Raw genomic sequence first — 17,199 nt, forward strand, 5'->3', positions numbered from 1 at the left:
TCTTATGAGAGTCCCTGCCCTTGAGAATATCACTGTTCAATGGGGAAGACAGGACGTTTAAGTGAACATGCAAATGGCAGAATGAATTCTAAATGAGTGGCAGGGGCAAAGTGTCAGAGGAATGCCAAAGAGGCGCCACCATGAACTGAGTTGACAACGGAAGCTTTGCAGAAGCCTCAGTTCAACCTTAAAGAAAGTGATTTAGAGGTAAGTCAGGGGAAGGAGAATGAACCCTAACGCTGTAAAACAGCAGAGAGCAAAAAGAAAGCCCCAAAGCTGAATTGAGAAAGCATGTTTGAGACCTGATAGACGCTGCTTCCATCTGTTGAGTACCAGCTTAGGCTGGAGCTTTAATTATTATTAATCTTTAGAACAAGCATGGGAGGCAAAGCCACTTTTTCTCTTTTACAGATGAGTTAACTACGGTCAACAAACTGCAAGCTCACAGAACTGCCAGTGGCAAAGCCAGGATTCAAGCTTATTTTCCTCCCATTATACCAGCACTGTCTCCCTGATCCACAGGGGAATCCATTTTGAGGAAATAAAACCGTTTAGTTTAGAACAAACTGAGTTCACAAGGATTATGTTTTCCAAGACTAAAGATAAAGATATCTAGCCTAAGAGCACAGTGGTCAGCATAGTTTTTAACAATTTGATGTCACATCTTAACAACAGAAACAAACCAATCTTTGTATCTAATTAATGTAATAACAATAATGGTAACTATAATATTCCACTTATTTTACAACTTTCTCAAATGGTCCCTGAAGCATGCTAGGAGATGCCTTTACCTTTTAGGAAATTCTTTCTCTTTGTAGGTATGTGTGTGTATATATAAAATATGTTTTAAATTTCGCATATTAAAACTTTTTTAAGACAAAAATTGAAAACAATTTTAAAGATGAACTTCCAAATACTAAAACAACAGAAGTCCAAAAAAGCAATCACAACCAGAGGCTTTCACAATGATTATTTTCATTTTCTGAAACTGCAAAAGCTATTTAAAGAAACACTAATTATAAATAGGGAACACATGTAAATCCATGGCTGATTCATGTCAATGTATGGCAAAAACCACTACAATATTATAAAGTAATTAGCCTCCAATGAATAAAAATAAATGAAAAAAAAAATAAATAGTAAACTATTTTAGAAACATTTTATTACCAACATGAAAATACACACAAAAATAACACAAATAGCAGCAGTGAACTAAGAAGCCATATCACCAAACTGATTACCAGATTGAATACTATCATCCCAAAATCACTCTCATTTTTTCAAAAAGCGTTAAAAAGATCTTTAATGACAATAAACTATATTTTTTAAAAATGAAGGAAGTGGTCCACTCAAGAGCAGAACAAAGTGAAAAAATTTTAAAGGAAAAAGTTTTAACCCCAGCAACACAATAACATAGTAACATACATGGAAGGAAAAATAAACTCAAAAAAGTAAGCTTTTGGCTATACATATTTATATTCCCTAACATATCTCACTTCATTCTGAAGCTGCTTATTTTTATCATATAAGCTCAAAATTAAATTCTGGTAATCACTAATAAACACATTTCTGTAAAGATTTTTTTTAAAAAGTTGCTTACCTTAAGAGATCGATGAACTCTTTTTGATTTTAAATCCCAAATATTAACAGTCTTATTTAGGCCTCCGCTTACCAAATACATAGATGTTGAATTTAAACTGACACATGTCTGCTTTTGCTATTAAAAAAAAAAAAAAAGTCATGTTAATAGAGACCAGAGCTGACTTTCAGTTCTTAGCTAACATTTAGTAAGCACATGAAAAACATTTGAATGAAATGCTATACACATGTCAATTCTTGTACTAAAGATTCAGCTCTCATCATCTTTCACACGGATTCAATAGTCTGCAAAGTGTTCAAAATGGCTTTAAGGAAATCAACCAGATTCATGTTCTTTCCACATAAACGTGGTGACAGAGGAAGCTTAGGAAACCAGCAAGGCTTGGAGTCCCTTGAGGGCTTACTTGCCCTGCATATTTCCCTTTAACAAAACCTGCTCTTACACTCCACAGAATATCTCAAATCAAAATCAACCCACAGCTCAGAAAATTCTAAAGATAGAGGAGACTTTGAAGAATACCTAGTTTAAATCCTTCAATTTACAGAGGGGGAAGTTTTATAAAGAGGACAAGATACTAGTCCCAAGTCACAGTGCATCAAAATGGACCAAGTCTCAAACATCCTGAGATCAGAAACTAACTCTACACTCTTCCCCCCTACTGTAAGGTCCCATTCATCCAGCTACTCAAGATAGAAGTTCAAAAGGAACCTTGATTCCTCGTTCTCCCTCCACTCAAGTCTATCAGCAAGTTCTCTAAACTCCAACCCTAAAATATACCCCACAGGGACCCCCTCTCTATCTACTGTCACTGCAAGCACCCCGATCCAAAACTTGTCAAAGCACAACAGCAGCCTCCTAACTGGTTGTCTGCCTTCCACTCTTGCTTCCCTACATTTCATGTTCCATACATAGTGTGACCTTCATGAAATGTAAATCAGACTATGTGTGTCTCATTTTAAAATCCTCAGTGGCTTCCAATCACACCTAAATTCCAAACTCATCATTAACCTGGCTTTCATTGCCTACTCATCTAGTCCTTTCTTAACCGGTCTCTCACCAGTTTCCTCCCCACCCACTGATTCTCTAGGCACAAGGACCATCTTCCACTCCTTAAATGCAATAACACTGTATTTGCCTCCAGACTTCTACACAGCTATTCTTGCCTGGAAAGTTAATTCCCCTGAACCTAGGCTTGAATGACTTCACCTGATCAGTAGACATCAACTTAAATACCACAGCTTCAGAAGACTTCCCTTCCCCACCTAATATAACCTGCTACCTCAATAACGTAGTTCAGCTCTCTGCATAACAACTTAGCACTATCACTGGGTACTGTTTACTCATTTACTGTCTGTCTCTCATCAGAATGTCAGTTTCCTTAGAGCAAAGACCATATCCATGTTCAATAAATATTTATAGAACAAATGGCTGAAAATACAGTGGTAACCAAGTTTTCTCACAATGAGTATGTATGCATGTCGTCTATCTGGTGGTATCATCAGTAACTATGCTACAGTGCTACATGGTTGTTTTTTTTCCTATTAACTTTCAGATACACTACACAGTTACATTAATTATCCCCACTCCAGCTGAACACCGTAAGGGGGGGGAATAGAAATTAATTCCAAAGGGTACATTTTGTGACTTAAGGCAAATTACGTAGCTCTAGGCAAGTAATCTTGTCTTTCCGAGCCTACATTTCTACCTTTGAGAAATGAGAGATGAGGACCAGATCTGTTGTTCTTGATAGTCCACGCATTTCAAAAACATCCTCTGCTCAAGAGAGCACCAGATTCTTAAAAGGGTGCAGATGCTCCACCCCCCTCTCTCCCCCAAGGTTTCTTCCAGCTTTGAAATTCTAACCGAGTCAAAATTATTAACACAAAAAAATATCAGGGGCACATTACATCAATATTTCAGTATGGTCACTATAATTCTCTTGCAGACATCATTTGAGGAATGGACTTTGGTCTAAATAGACTAATAAAATTTAGAATCTGGTTATTACTGCAGATCAGGAGTTTACCTTTAAATAAAATAGATAAGAATGGCATCCATCAAAGATCAATATATTAAAATTCCAATCATCAAAAACAACTGAAATTATTCATAAGGGTTCAGAACAAAACCTATATTTTTAGCTGCTTACCCTAATTAGAGAGGATTTTTTAATGTTAATATATTATTAATGTAGCTAATGAACTTAAATAATTAATGGAAATTGGTTATTACAGGAATCCTGTATCCTAAGACTAAAGCAATGGGTAGAATTTTAAAATCTGAAGATAACATCAGGTCAAATTTCTAGGTTATCATATCCATTATCATACTGTCAAGACCAATCTGTCTACTTTCAAGAGGTAAAATACAAAAAGAAAATTAATATGGACTTTAAATAAAGTTCCACCTTAAATAGTGGCAGAAGTGGAAATCAAAATTGTTTTTGTTTTTTGGCTTTTTATTTGTTTTGGCTGTGTCGGGTCTTTTGTTGAGACATGTGAGACCTAGTTCCTGGACCAGGGATCGAACCTGCATCCCTTGCACTGGAAGGAGGATTCTTAACCACTGGACTACCAGGGCAGTCCCGAAATCAAAGCTGTTTTTATGCTGATATTTAATGTTCGCTGATCAACTTGGACATGATCTGAAGATCCAAAAATGACTAAGATGTTCTGCCTGCTCCCCAAGAGTCCAGTTGACCTTTACTCCCCAGTGGCACTCTGGGGATGCAGATTCAACCCCTGGTCCGGGAACTAGGTCCCACATGCCTCAACTCCACATACTGAGGCTGAAAGGCAACTGCCTACCCTTAACACACATTCTATCTGTCCCAGTCTCCATCACCTGTGGGCTGGAACTGATGCTGAGGTCAATCCTCCCAGACACCTTTAGGAAAGGACTGCTGGAAAGTCTAAGTCATTTGTATCAATATGTTAGATGAGCTTACACTGAGTGGTCCTGCGGTGCTCCACTCCAAAGCAACTGGAGTAGAGCAATTACTGACTGGGCCACCCTGTCTACTCCAGTGTATAAAATCACGGCAATTCATTATGGCGTAGAGTCCACTATGAACCTTGAAATTTAAAAAAAGAACCACCACCTATATATTCCCTTTTATTTAGATCTTATTTAAAATGGAAACAAATTTCAAGAAGTGTATGATTGGAAATGAAACAGCCAGTATTATCCTGAATCAGAGGGATTAACTTATGAAACAAAAGGGTAAGAATAAATAGTGAGAAATTCATTTAAATGCTCTGGGACCAAAGTTCATTTTGACAAAGCCCATTCTGTTACAGAAGGGCTTGGAGAGGCTTAGGCAGTACCCACTGGACCGAAGCTAAAGCAGAAGGTCACCATCAGATAAGGGTCTTTAGCTGATGGTGCTGAGCCCATTGTTAGTAAGGGAAGGGCTACATCATTAGGATTCTTGTGGTCAGATCAACCTAGGAACCTTGGTGGAACATAGTCCTAAAAAGTCACAGCAATACCAGGAAACCTCCAACAGAGGGAAAATAGAGACTCTACCTAGCTGATGAAATCTAAGTCCTTGATTGCTCCCCTAGGATCCAATATTATTTTACCTAAAGATGTATCAGTAAGCACACTTATCTCACCTTCAAGTGTTAACTGTATTATTTTAAGCTCAGGTTAAGAATAATGCTTTTAAACTCCTTTATATTTAGTTGTTAGCATCATAATAAATAAACAATTACCACGTAAGCAGGACTAAGATTTTCAAAAGTTTAAAAAAAAAAAATCACTTACCCCTTCACCAAGCTCTAAAAGTGGGACAGGTTTACATTTGCAACTTGAGACAACTATTTTGTCACCACTGGAAGATGCTGTCACTAGAAAGTTATCTAAATCAAGAGTTATGGAGCATCAAACAATCCAAGAGCAGCTCTAGCACTCGGCTATCATTATAAAGAAATGTGACGATAAAAGCAAGCACACAATGACAAACAATGAATATAGCTGATACATCAGCTTTCAAAACTGGCTCAGATTACTAATTACTGAGACTAATTCTCTTTACTACTTCAGGGAAGAACTATCCTTTTTGACTTTGCTATCACTCGAAAGCTACTTAACCCGTGTGAAATACTACCCCATTTTCAAAGAGTAGGCCAGAAGGTCTAATTTTATCCTTCAAGAATGAGAGCATGATAAAAGCAACATCAAGCAAATACCAATCAGCCTTTTCTTCTATAAACATGGTTTAAGAATTATTTAATAATGCAGTGCTTGACAAAAATTTAAGCTAGGAAGCAAATATCCACATTAGTTTCCTATTTTTCCACTAAAAAATAAAGCCTGATATTTTCTGGAATGGAATGGACTGAAATGTTTGTGATACAGCATTTCAATTTTAAATATATTAAGAATATTATAGTGTAGGTAGCAAATGTAAGTAAGTGCAATTACAAAGCAACTATGAGTTTTATTTTAACTTTATTTTGGCTCAATTAAATTTAAATTACTTAAAATACAATTTTAAATTATTAAAATAATAAATATTTAAAATTTGATTTAATAATTTAAAATTAAATTTACCTTATTTCACATAAATAAGTGAAATAATCAGTAAACACAAAATAATGTAAGTATTTTAAAACTTACATGACTAACCACAATAATACAACCAAGAACAAGAGCCTGATTTTGAGAGTCAAAACAAAATATCAGAAGTTTAAATATACACTTAACAAGCAAAGTCCAAACTGCATTACTTTAAGTGATTTGTAGAACATTCAGCTATTTTGTGAACAGACCATGGACTGTAATTTTATCATGATATATGATTCAAACAAAATCACTTCCACCTATCTAGATTTTACAGTACTGAGAAAAATAAATCATTTTCCCTTTCCTTGGCTTCTTCCTATGTTTACTGTTACTCTTCTCTATAGAGTATATTAAAGAAAGGACTGAAGGAAGATACTACAAAAGTGAACTCAAGTTACTCCATTTATTTCTCATATAGTTTTAGAGCAAGAAAGTGAGGAGTATTACCTGGAGGGCCGAAAAAATAATTAACTGATTAAAGAAAAAAAAAGAAAACTGATCTTCATGGCATCTCACCATTAACTCTGTCCTTGGAATCCACACTAAGCGTTCCCCAAATATCTGAGTCTAGGAATTCCTTGGTCTTCAGTAACTAACCTCTATGGAAGGCATCAAAGCCTCAATAGGAATAAAACTATACAAAGGTTTCCAGTGCACATGTACTTACACAAGAAAACTACAGAAATAAAACCAGTTTCCAAAACCCAAAGGACACCATCACATAGTCATAGTCACATGAGTTTTGTTGCTAGACCTTTAAGTGGTTTATCAGTAAATGCCAACTCCTAATAAAACTCCTTGGAATAAAAAATAATCACTAAGAATTGGTACTTTTATGCAGTAAGTAACAGGGAAAATTAGCTCTAAACATAATAAAAATCTAATAATAGAAGCAACATCACATATTTGTCACTCTCTTTAAACATTTCCCCCAACTCAAATCTGCAGAGGCCTTCAAAAATGCATTCCCCTCACACGAGTTTGATCAACAGGGAGCCAAAGTAACTTACTTTGCTACTTTAATACAAAATCAAGGAATGATGAAGAGGAAAGTTTAATTCAATAAGAAAACTTGTCATTTTTGTTATATATTTACAAGAATAATTAGACTGGGCATGAAAACTTTCTAATGTTTTTGTTCATGAATCATTCATATTTTAAAGCTTTGATATTTTTACTTTCATCAGGAAGCAGAATATTACTACTTTGATACTGATAAGATCAGACACATGTTCAAGCTTAATCTGTTGTTTAAGAAACAGTGTATGAGTTCCACAAAACCACACCAAGAATACAGAACATTTTCATACAAAAGGTGGTAACAGTACTTTGTTTCCAGCAATGGTTCCCAACTGAGGATGATTCTGGCCCCTCACAGAATTGACATGTGGCAATTCTGAAGATGCTTCACAGCTGTCACCACTGGGGCTACTGGTATCTCACTGGTAGAGGTCAGGAAGGCTTTTAACCATCCTACAATGCACAGGGCAGCCTCCATGACAAAACAGTATCTGGCCCAAAATGTTAGTAGTGAGATAGTGAGAAATCCCTATTTATGAGTTCATTTTATCCACCAGGAACTTCCCTGGTAGTCCAGTGGTTAAGGGTCTGCCTGGCAACGGAAGGGACATGGGTTTGATTCCTGGTCAGGGAACTAAGATCCTACATGCCACTGGGGAGCGCCACAAATGAAGAGCCTGCACAGAGCCTGCACACCACAATAAAAGATCATACATGACTCAACTAAGACTCAAAGAAGCCAAATAAATAAATTTGGACTTCCCAAGCGGCACTAGTGGTAAAGAAACTGCCTGCCAATGCCGGAGACTTAAGAGATGCGGGTTCAATCCCGTGGTTGGGAAGGTTCCCTGGAGGAGGGCATAGCAACCCACACCAGTCTTCTTGCCTGAAGAATCCCATGGACAGAGCAGCCTGGTGGGCTATAGTCCATAGGGTCGCAAAGAGTGGACAAAATTGAAGCAACCTAGTACACAGAAATTTACTAAGAAAGGAAGGGTGGGAATCAGAAACATAAAAACCTTAGGAAAATTCAATCAAGGTAATTTGTCTTCCTGGGAAACAAGACTATTTTCAACACAGATACAATGGAAGAGAAATACAGAAAATACATCGGTAACATGGAAATGTTCTACAATTTTTATGTCCTCCCTCAAGTTTTGCTTTTGTCTTCAAGTTCTGTCTTTAATTTCCCAACTAGATCCACAAATACGCAAATGTAGATGCAAAACATCATTCCAGAACTTTCAGGATTATTTCCACCATTACCTACCTTATTCCATTTAATTCAATAACGAACTGTTGATAACAAAACTCTATAGTCAGCATCTAGTAGCTAACATATATTTTTAATATCAGTGCTTTACAATGTAGTGGGTTGCAAATAAATTTTTTTAATGAAATCAATGGAGAATATCAGTTTTCAATCATATGATGTGTCATTGCTTAGTTGCTAAGTCATGTCCGAATCTTTGTAACCCCATGGACTATAGCCTGCCTGGCTCCTGTGTCCATGGGATTTCCCAAGCAAGAATACTGGAGTGGGTTGCCATTTCCTACTCCAATGGATCTTCCTGATCCAGGCATTGAACCCACATTTCCTGCTTGGCAGGTGGATTCTTTAATACTGAGCCACCTGGAAAGCCCCTATCATATGACATACTGTTTATTAAATTCCTATTTCACTTTATCTTTTCACAGCTATGCCAAACACATTTCTCATTATGGATCACACACAGAAGTTTCATTGCTACTGGATGTTTAACATAGTGGCTATTTTATTTTTAAAAGGATACTATTGCTGCTCCAACACACTGAGCTAATAACATGAGGTGCAGCGTGCGGGCTGAACTTATCCACCAGCGTCATCGATGGAGCGTCCCATATTTTAACGTCATCTCCCGATGAGGCAAATCTGAGGTTCTCCTGCATGACTGCACCTACAATTGTTTAAAACAACAAACTTTAAAAACAATTAAGAACAGGTTTAAAACAAACAAACAAAAAGAGTTAAAATGAGGCATCTTATCCAAAACAAGTGGCTCCACACATTCATTTGTGTCCCAGAGACTGCGCTCACCACAAAGCTGAGTTACTAAAAAAAAAAAGCGGATCTTCCTGAAATGTAAACCGGATCACAGTCTTAGTTGACTTTCCCAGTGGCTCTCCACGGCAATTAAAATGAAGTGCAGGCTCCTTAGTGCCGAGTGTTTCATAAACTGATGTAACTTTGTTTTCTTCCCTGGGGCCGCCAAACACACTGGCCTTCTTTCTCACCCCCAAGTGTTTGTTACCTGGTCTGCCAGGAACGACCTTTCCCAGTTTCCCGTGGTCATCTCCTTCACATCATCCCAGTCTCAGCTCCTGTTTCTTCCTCAGATAGGCCTTCCCTAACCACCATGGCTAAAGCAACTCCATACCCATTGTTCTATATCCCCTTCTCCTGTTCCATTTTTTCATGGCCCTTCCTGCTATCTGCAATTCTTATTCTCATAACATCTGTGGCCCTTGACTTGAGCAAAACAAAGATCTCAAGGACAGGAATTTTTGTCTTGTCTTGTTAATTACTGGTCTTCAAACATTCCTGGCACACAGCTGGTTTTCAACAAATAACTGTTGGATAGGTAACTTCCTCATCTTTAAAAAAAAAAAAAAGATAAACTGTAGCACTCCTGCAGGTTAGAATCCCACCACTGCAGGTCTTCCAAATAACTCTAAAATTAGCAAATACAACCTGAGAAAATGTCCCTAAGTCCCTATACCAACACCTGATCCACAATGCCTTCGCTTGTATTATCTATTCACAGTACACAGTTCGAATGCATAATTCCTACAAAGTGATTTCACAAACCAAGGCAGTCTAGAAGACAAAACACACATAGTAATGCATGATAGGTAAGAAAAAAAATGGTCAAAAACAGCCTGGGAGATAGGGGAAGGGGAGGGAAGGGTGTAAAAATATACTTTCACATCTTCCTGGTGCGGACAGTGTCAAGAGTGTGACAGAGCATAAGTCATGTCACAGAGAGGTTCCCCAGTTATCAACAAAACATCACGTTTGTGCGTATATTTCGGAGGACAACTTAAAGACATAAAATACAGGGCCCTTTCAACTCTCAAGAGGCAAAATTTTTAATGTGTTTATGAGGCTGAAATTTCGTTAACTAGAAAAGTCACTTATGTGATTCACTCTGCTTCATTCAGTAGATAAACACAGTTCTACTAAGAGCCCTTAGTCATCTGCTGAAATGTAGACACAGTGTTAGAATTTGGTGCCTTAACATGTTATAACTTATGCCCTTTGGATTCCTACTCAAAAACAATGAAACGCTGGAAAGGCATCTGTAAACCCAGGAAACAACACTGAAAGGTGTCTTTACTGTAATCTTAGACCACACCTGTTGATTGGTGTGATGTAGCGGAAAGATCACTTTGGTCCCGGCTCAGATGACCTACCCCAGAGTTAGGTGACGGTCAGTTTGCTCCTCTCAAAGTAGAGCGGGGAAAGGCCCATCACCCAGTGTTCTGAGGACTGAGCACACTCACAAAGAGGCTCCCATCAAAGTGAGCTGTCGGGACACACGGCCGTAACACCATCAGCCTCGCGGCTACAAGAAACAACTCACTACAACTCAGCTTAAGCAAAAGCTCTCCAACTTTCTTTCACCCATAATGCATTTTACTCGCAGGAGTCTTGCTCAACTGGAGTTTCCTTGTTAAAGGCATTTGAGCGCCTGCTAAACGAGTCGAATTTGAGAGGTTTACAAAAAGGTAACGGGACTGCTGGCCAGCGGCAAACTTTCCGGAGTCAGTGCAGACCCCCGAAGCCGCCGCCGACCTGCCCCAGTAGACCCGGGACACCCCTCAGGCCTGACCGGAGGCCGCCACAGGCGGAGGTACGCGACCCCGGCCCGCGGCTCGCGGGCACTTCAGCGCCAACCCGGCCGCCGCGCCCCTGCCCGACCCGCTAGGTCGCGGGGAGCCCAGGGACCTCCGACCCGCCCCCTGAGGTGATCGGAGGGCGGGTGGGGAACGAGGAGAGGGCAAGTACGCGGCGGGCGGCGGGCCCTACCCGGGACCTCCGGAACCTCACCTCTCAGCCGCCGTACACCGGGGGCCTCAGCGCGGCCCGCTCCGGCGCTGGGCTTCCGGCTCCCGCCTGAACTGTTAAACTTCGGCGGCCGGAAGTCCCGCCTCTGAGCGGCGTCACCGGGAGAGGCACTTCCCCAAGGAGGGGCTCAAGTTGACAGTGCAGGGCCGGGGACAGTGCTGGGCTGGGGTTCGGGTCCTGATCCCAGCGCCTGGGAGGGGAAGGCGGGAACTGAGGGCCTGGGCGGCTCCTCTCTGCGCCAGGGAGGGCTGGTGCCGCTGGCTGCTTCCCTTTTGTCATCCCTTTGTTGGCTGACTGCCTCTGGCATGCCAGGCACTCGGCTAGACTGGGTGTACAGTGCTGAGTTTAGCCTGGGAATACAGAGGTTCAGTCAGCGCTCGTGGTCTCTAGCCCGGTGGAGCTACAGTCCATTAGAAGGGGCAGACGATCATAAATACTTACTTAAATGAAAAGCGGAAACTCTTGAGAGTTGCCTCAGAGAAAATGTACAAAATGTATGAAAGGGAAATGAACATGGATGTGGGTTTGGGAAAGGCTTCCCGGAAGAGGAAACCATGGAGAGCCGAGAAAATTTACAAACCAGGAGACGCGATGAGAAAAGCTAAGAAATAATGGAAAGCACAAGTGTCATGAGTTACCAGACTTCAAAACCTGTGGGGTTTTTTTTTTTTTTTTTTTTTTTTTTCAAAATCATGCTGTGGGGTCAGGAACATTCCCATCTAGTTGGGAATTTTTTGGAAGGAGATGTTTCTCAGAGTGGAAAAAGGAGTAGGTGAATTGAGCTTTTATATGCTCCTTATACCAGGGCCCTTTTGTTTTTTAAAGCTCTACTGACAATTTTTGCTGAGAGTCCTTATAAAATAAAATATAGGGCATTTCTTCTACAAACAGTGTTATTATTCTTTCAGCACAAGTACATACCTGGATTGTGTTTCTGAACTAGGTACATAAGCCCTAGTTATTTGCACCAATATTGCAAATAACTGGAAAACTAATAAGTGTGGAGAAAACACTTTTTCAGAGCAGAAATTGAAGTCCTAAAAAAGTTGTAAAGATTGATAGGGCGCCTCAAAACGAGAAAGATAGGGAGCAGAAACTGCCTTAATTGTAGTGTAGAGTTCTTGAGGTTATTAAATCAATTTTGAAAGGGATGGGAGCCAAAAAGTTGGAGATAAAATAGGGTAAGAGTAGGGGCAGGAAGGATAAGGGCAAATAGAAGAAAGAAAAGACAGCTAAATCTCTGAAAATGAAGACAGGAAAGTGAAGATTAGAATATACGAAACAATATATGATACATTAATATATAACATTGATACAATGACATATATAATGATATTTATGGAGCACACACTTTGCTAAGTTCTATATGTCTACATGTGCATAAAGTATATGTGTGTTATATATAGTATAGTGTGTATAAAGTATATATATGTGTTATAAAGTATATAGTATAGTGTGTATAAAGTCTATATATATGTGTGTATGTGTGTTATTATAGATTTAAGGCAGGAGGTGAAGGGGATGACAGAGGATGAGATGGTTGGATGGCATCACCAACTCTATGGGCATGAGTTTGAGCAAGCTCCAGGAGCTGGTGATGGACAGGGAAGCCTGGCGTGCTGCAGTCCATGTCATCACAAAGAGTTGGACACAGCTGAGCAACTGAACTACTGAAACTCTTACCATGATGCTCTTTATAATATACAAATCTGATCATACGACTACTCTCCTTAAAACCTAGGCCCTTTAGAATAAAGTCTAAACTCCTTTGCAGGTGGTGCTAGTGGTAAAGTGTCTACCTGCCAGTGCAGGCGATGAAAGCGACTCGGGTTTGATCCCTGAGTCAGGAAGATCCCCTCGAGGAGGAAATGGCAACCCACTCCAGTATTCTTGCCTGGAAAATTCCTTGGACAGAGGAGCCTGGTGGGCTACGGTCCATGAGGTCGCAAAAAGTCGGACACGACCGAGCAACTGAGCATTAGGCCCTTCACTGCCTCATGCTGTTGTTTGCAGCTCCTCTCGACTATCTGTTCAGCCTTACTGATCACACACGCCATGCGTCACTTGTCCAGCCTTTGCCCTTGGAGAGGGCGTGTTAAAACACGTCCCTCTGCCTCTCTCCAATTTAATCAAGTGGCAAAGACTGAGAAACTGTCCCCCCTGCTGGCTTCTGCCATGGCATACTGGGCCTACCCTCATGGACTATAAATCATGTTTTCGTATACTCATTGACCCCCTGGACTAGACTTAAAGCTCACAGTGCCTGCATAGGAAAAATATGTCTTTGTGTTCCCAGTTCCTAGCATGATGCCTGACACAAAGGAGTTGTTTAATAAATGTTTGATGAATGAATGCATAAATCTGTTTTTCAGAACCCTGTTTTTAAAATTTACCAGTAAAGTGGAAAATGGACTGCTGGTAGGGAGTCTGAGAACATGCCGACTAGTTAAGAGCTAATTGACATATTCCAGACAAGATGAAGAGGACCTGGACTCAGGCAGAAGCAATGGGAATGGAAATAAGGAGTCATAATCAAGAGACTTTTGTTCCAAAAAACAAAAGATATTTTATGAGCAAATGCAATTGATTGAGCGCTGTGTACTTTCTGAAGGATAGCTCCAGTGTTTTAAATTTAGACAAAAGGCTGGAAAGCCAGCCATACCCTGTGAGAAGCAATCAATCAACAAGCTTCATGAAAGTGAGAAGAGGTGACTGAAGTCGACAAAGAGGTTAGCAAGGCACACAGAGTCTCTGATACAGAAATAAAAGAGAGTGTTTAAACTGCCGAAGAATCAGGAGACTGACAAGGAGAGTGAGCATGTTAGTGCAGAGGATGTAATAACTGGAAAAGTTTGCTTCAGCCCTTAATGTAGTGATAAAATTTGCAGACAGCTTACAATACCACACTAACTGTGAAGATATACATTATACAAGCTGCCTTCCATGTTGATGAGGGGGTATAAAAAGTAAGCAAACATATTTCTGGGATTTATTGGGGCGAAATAACTAACTTCCAGGGCATGTCATAGGATCAGGGCAGCCTCAGCCCAGTTAACACTTGACCTCTCCAGAGCCGTAACATGAAGGCTGCACCTACAACATCCCTAAACAAAAAGGTGCTGTTATAGTATCTGGGCTACTAGTCCAAGTGTGGAGGAGGGAGATGAATGGATATTTCTCAGGCACCTACTGTGTACAGGACACCATGGCCTATCAGCTCTATTTTTTTTTAAATTAACCTAAGTTGTTAAGCTGTCATAATTGACTTTGGGAAATTCTTCTTGAGCTTTTTGTGAAAAAAAATGAAAACGTGTAATTGTATTTTTTTCTGAATAGGTAATTAATACATATTGAAAAGACATTGGCTGATGAGTGCAAAGAGATAGAGTTAAAAATAAATCTTCCTCTATCCCTGATACTGAGTCACAATTACCTTCCTTTAGGACAATTGTTGTTCAGTTGCTTTAAAAAAAACCATAGCCTTGACTACTGACAAAAATCATATGGATCTTTGTCAGCAAAGTGATATCTTTGCTTTTTAATATGCTGTCTAGCTTTATCATAGCTTTTCTTCCAAGGAGTAAGCGTCTTCTAATTTCTTGGCTGCAGTTATCATCTGCAGCAATTTTGAAGCCCGAGAAAATAAAATCAGTCCCTGTTTCCACTTTTTCCCCATCTATTTGCCATGAAGTGATGGGACCTGATGCCATGATCTTAGTTTTTGAATGCTGAGTTTTAAGCCAGCTTTTTCACTTTCCTCTTTTACCATCAAAAGGCTCTTTAGTTCCTCTTCACTCTCTGCCATTAGAGTGGTATCATCTGCATATCTGAGGTTGTTGATTTTCTCCTGGAAATCTTGATTCCAGTTTGTGATTCATCCAGCCTAGTATTTTGTATGATATACTCTGCATATAAGTTAAATAAGCAGGGTGACAAATATAGTCTTGACATGCTCCTTTCCCAATTTTGAACCAGTCCGTTGTTCCATGTCCAGTTCTAATTGTTGTTACTTGGGCTGCTATATACAGGCCTCTCAGGTTTCTTTAGGACAATAACTAGAAATAATTTCTTGTGTACCCTTCCAGGAATATTCTATGCATATGTCCAATTTTATATAATTTATTCTAAATTTCTTCAGTGTACACTGAACACAAACATTAACTTACTATATCCTAAAGGAAGCTAAAGTTTTGTGCTTTATTTTTTAACTTTATATTGGAGAGTTACCCGTCTTAGTACTTATTAGTCTCATTCCTTTTCCTGGTCACATGATATTCCACTCTGTGGATGTACCATATTTTATTTAGTGAAGCCTCTGTTAGTGAACAGAGAAGGCAATGGCAACCCACTCCCGTATTCTTGCCTGGAGAATCCCAGGGACGGGGGAGCCTGATGGGCTGACGTCTATGGGGTCACACAGAGTCGGACACGACTGAAGAGACTTAGCAGCAGCAGCAGCTGTTAGTGAATACTAAAGATGTTTCCAGATATTCTTTATGCATACATAGTTTCTCATACATGCAAGTAGAACCATATATGTTATCACTGTTCATAAGTGAGCAACATACAAAATGTCAAATGTTCTAGTAGTTAAAGCAGACATTTAAAATTGCTCTTATTAATGTGTTATATTTAAGGCACTATTGTCTTTTCAACATATGGTTGTTGTTTTTCAGTCTCTCAGTCATGTCCAGCTCTTTGCAATCCCATGGACTGCAGCATGTCAGACTCCTCTGTCCTCCACTATCTCCTGGTGTTTGCTCTAATTTATGTCCATTGAGTCAGTGATGCTCTCTAACCACCTCATCCTCTGCCACCCCCTCCTCCTTTTGCCTTCAATCTTTCCCAGCATCAGGGTCTTTTCCAATGAGTTGACTCATCACATCAGGTGGCCAAAGTATTGGATTTTCAGCTTCAGCATCAGTCGTTCCAGTGAATATTCAGGATTGATTTCCTTTAGGATTGACTGGTTTGCTCTCCTTGCAGTCTAAGGGACTCTCAAGAGCCTTCTCCAGCACCACAGTTCTAAAGCATCAGTTTTTGGTGCTCAGCTTTCTTATGGTCCAACTCTCACGTCTTTACATGACTACTAGAAAAACCATAGCTTTGACTATATGGATCTTTTAAGTCATTATAAAAAATTAATAGATATTTTACATTCTTTCTTTGTACTAAGTCTTTGGAATTCAGTGTGTATTTTATACATAATGTACATCTCAATTCAGATGAGCCACCTCTCAAGTGCTCAGTAATGAAATGTTGCCACAGGGTACTGTATTGGACAGCATAGATATGTGCATCCCCAGAAATGGAATTGCTCAGAAGAGTATGTGCATAAATTTTATGGTCATTGCCAAATTGTCTTTCAAAGAAGTTGTATCTGCGTACATTCCCCTCAGGTGAGAAACAGCGTATCACTGAGTTTTAATTTGCATTTGCTTTATTACATATGAGGCTGAGCATCTTTTTACATGTTTAAAAGCTATTTATATTTCCTTTTCTGTGGATTATTTTTGAGACCTATGTCCGTATTTTTTTTTCTACTGAATTGGTCTTTTTCCTTATTGATGTATGAATTAAAACAATCCCTTTATGTGTCATAAACGTTGCAAACAGTTTACCCACTTTGGCTTTGGTTATGGTATTTTTTTGCCACATAAAAATGTTTACATTTTATGCAATCAAAATGTCAGTATTTACAGTTTCTGAATTTTCTCATGCTTATGGAAGAAGTCTTCTCTCTAAGATTCTCTTCAAAACCTTTTCCATGACCTCTTCTAATCCTCACAACAGATTTATGAAACTAGTATCATTATTTCCATTTTACAAAGGAGAGGATGGATGCTGAGAGAAATTTTTATAATAGATTGTGTAAAGATACCCATTTAATAAACAACAAAGT

The 17,199-nt window shown here is 39.3% G+C and overlaps 1 protein-coding gene across 3 annotated transcripts in view; it reads right to left on the minus strand.

The window, feature by feature from the left end:
• Positions 1–11,358, minus strand: part of NEDD1 (NEDD1 gamma-tubulin ring complex targeting factor) — a 43,670-nt gene extending 32,312 nt beyond the window's left edge. For 2 of the 3 annotated variants that reach the window (XM_020869425.2, XM_070454133.1), the window contains exons 1-4: positions 11,280–11,358; positions 8,983–9,126; positions 5,369–5,463; positions 1,601–1,717 (exon numbers count right to left, since the gene is read on the minus strand). In XM_020869425.2, the coding sequence (XP_020725084.1) occupies positions 1,601–1,717; positions 5,369–5,463; positions 8,983–9,118 (348 nt within the window). In that variant the 5' untranslated portion in view covers positions 9,119–9,126; positions 11,280–11,358. Of the gene's footprint in view, positions 1–1,600; positions 1,718–5,368; positions 5,464–8,982; positions 9,127–10,642; positions 10,987–11,279 lie in introns of those variants that run through there. The other variant, XM_070454134.1, reaches the window with a different exon arrangement.
• Positions 11,359–17,199: the final 5,841 nt, after the last annotated feature.

This window comes from Odocoileus virginianus, chromosome 23 (assembly GCF_023699985.2).
Source record: "Odocoileus virginianus isolate 20LAN1187 ecotype Illinois chromosome 23, Ovbor_1.2, whole genome shotgun sequence".
NCBI lineage: Eukaryota > Metazoa > Chordata > Mammalia > Artiodactyla > Cervidae > Odocoileus > Odocoileus virginianus.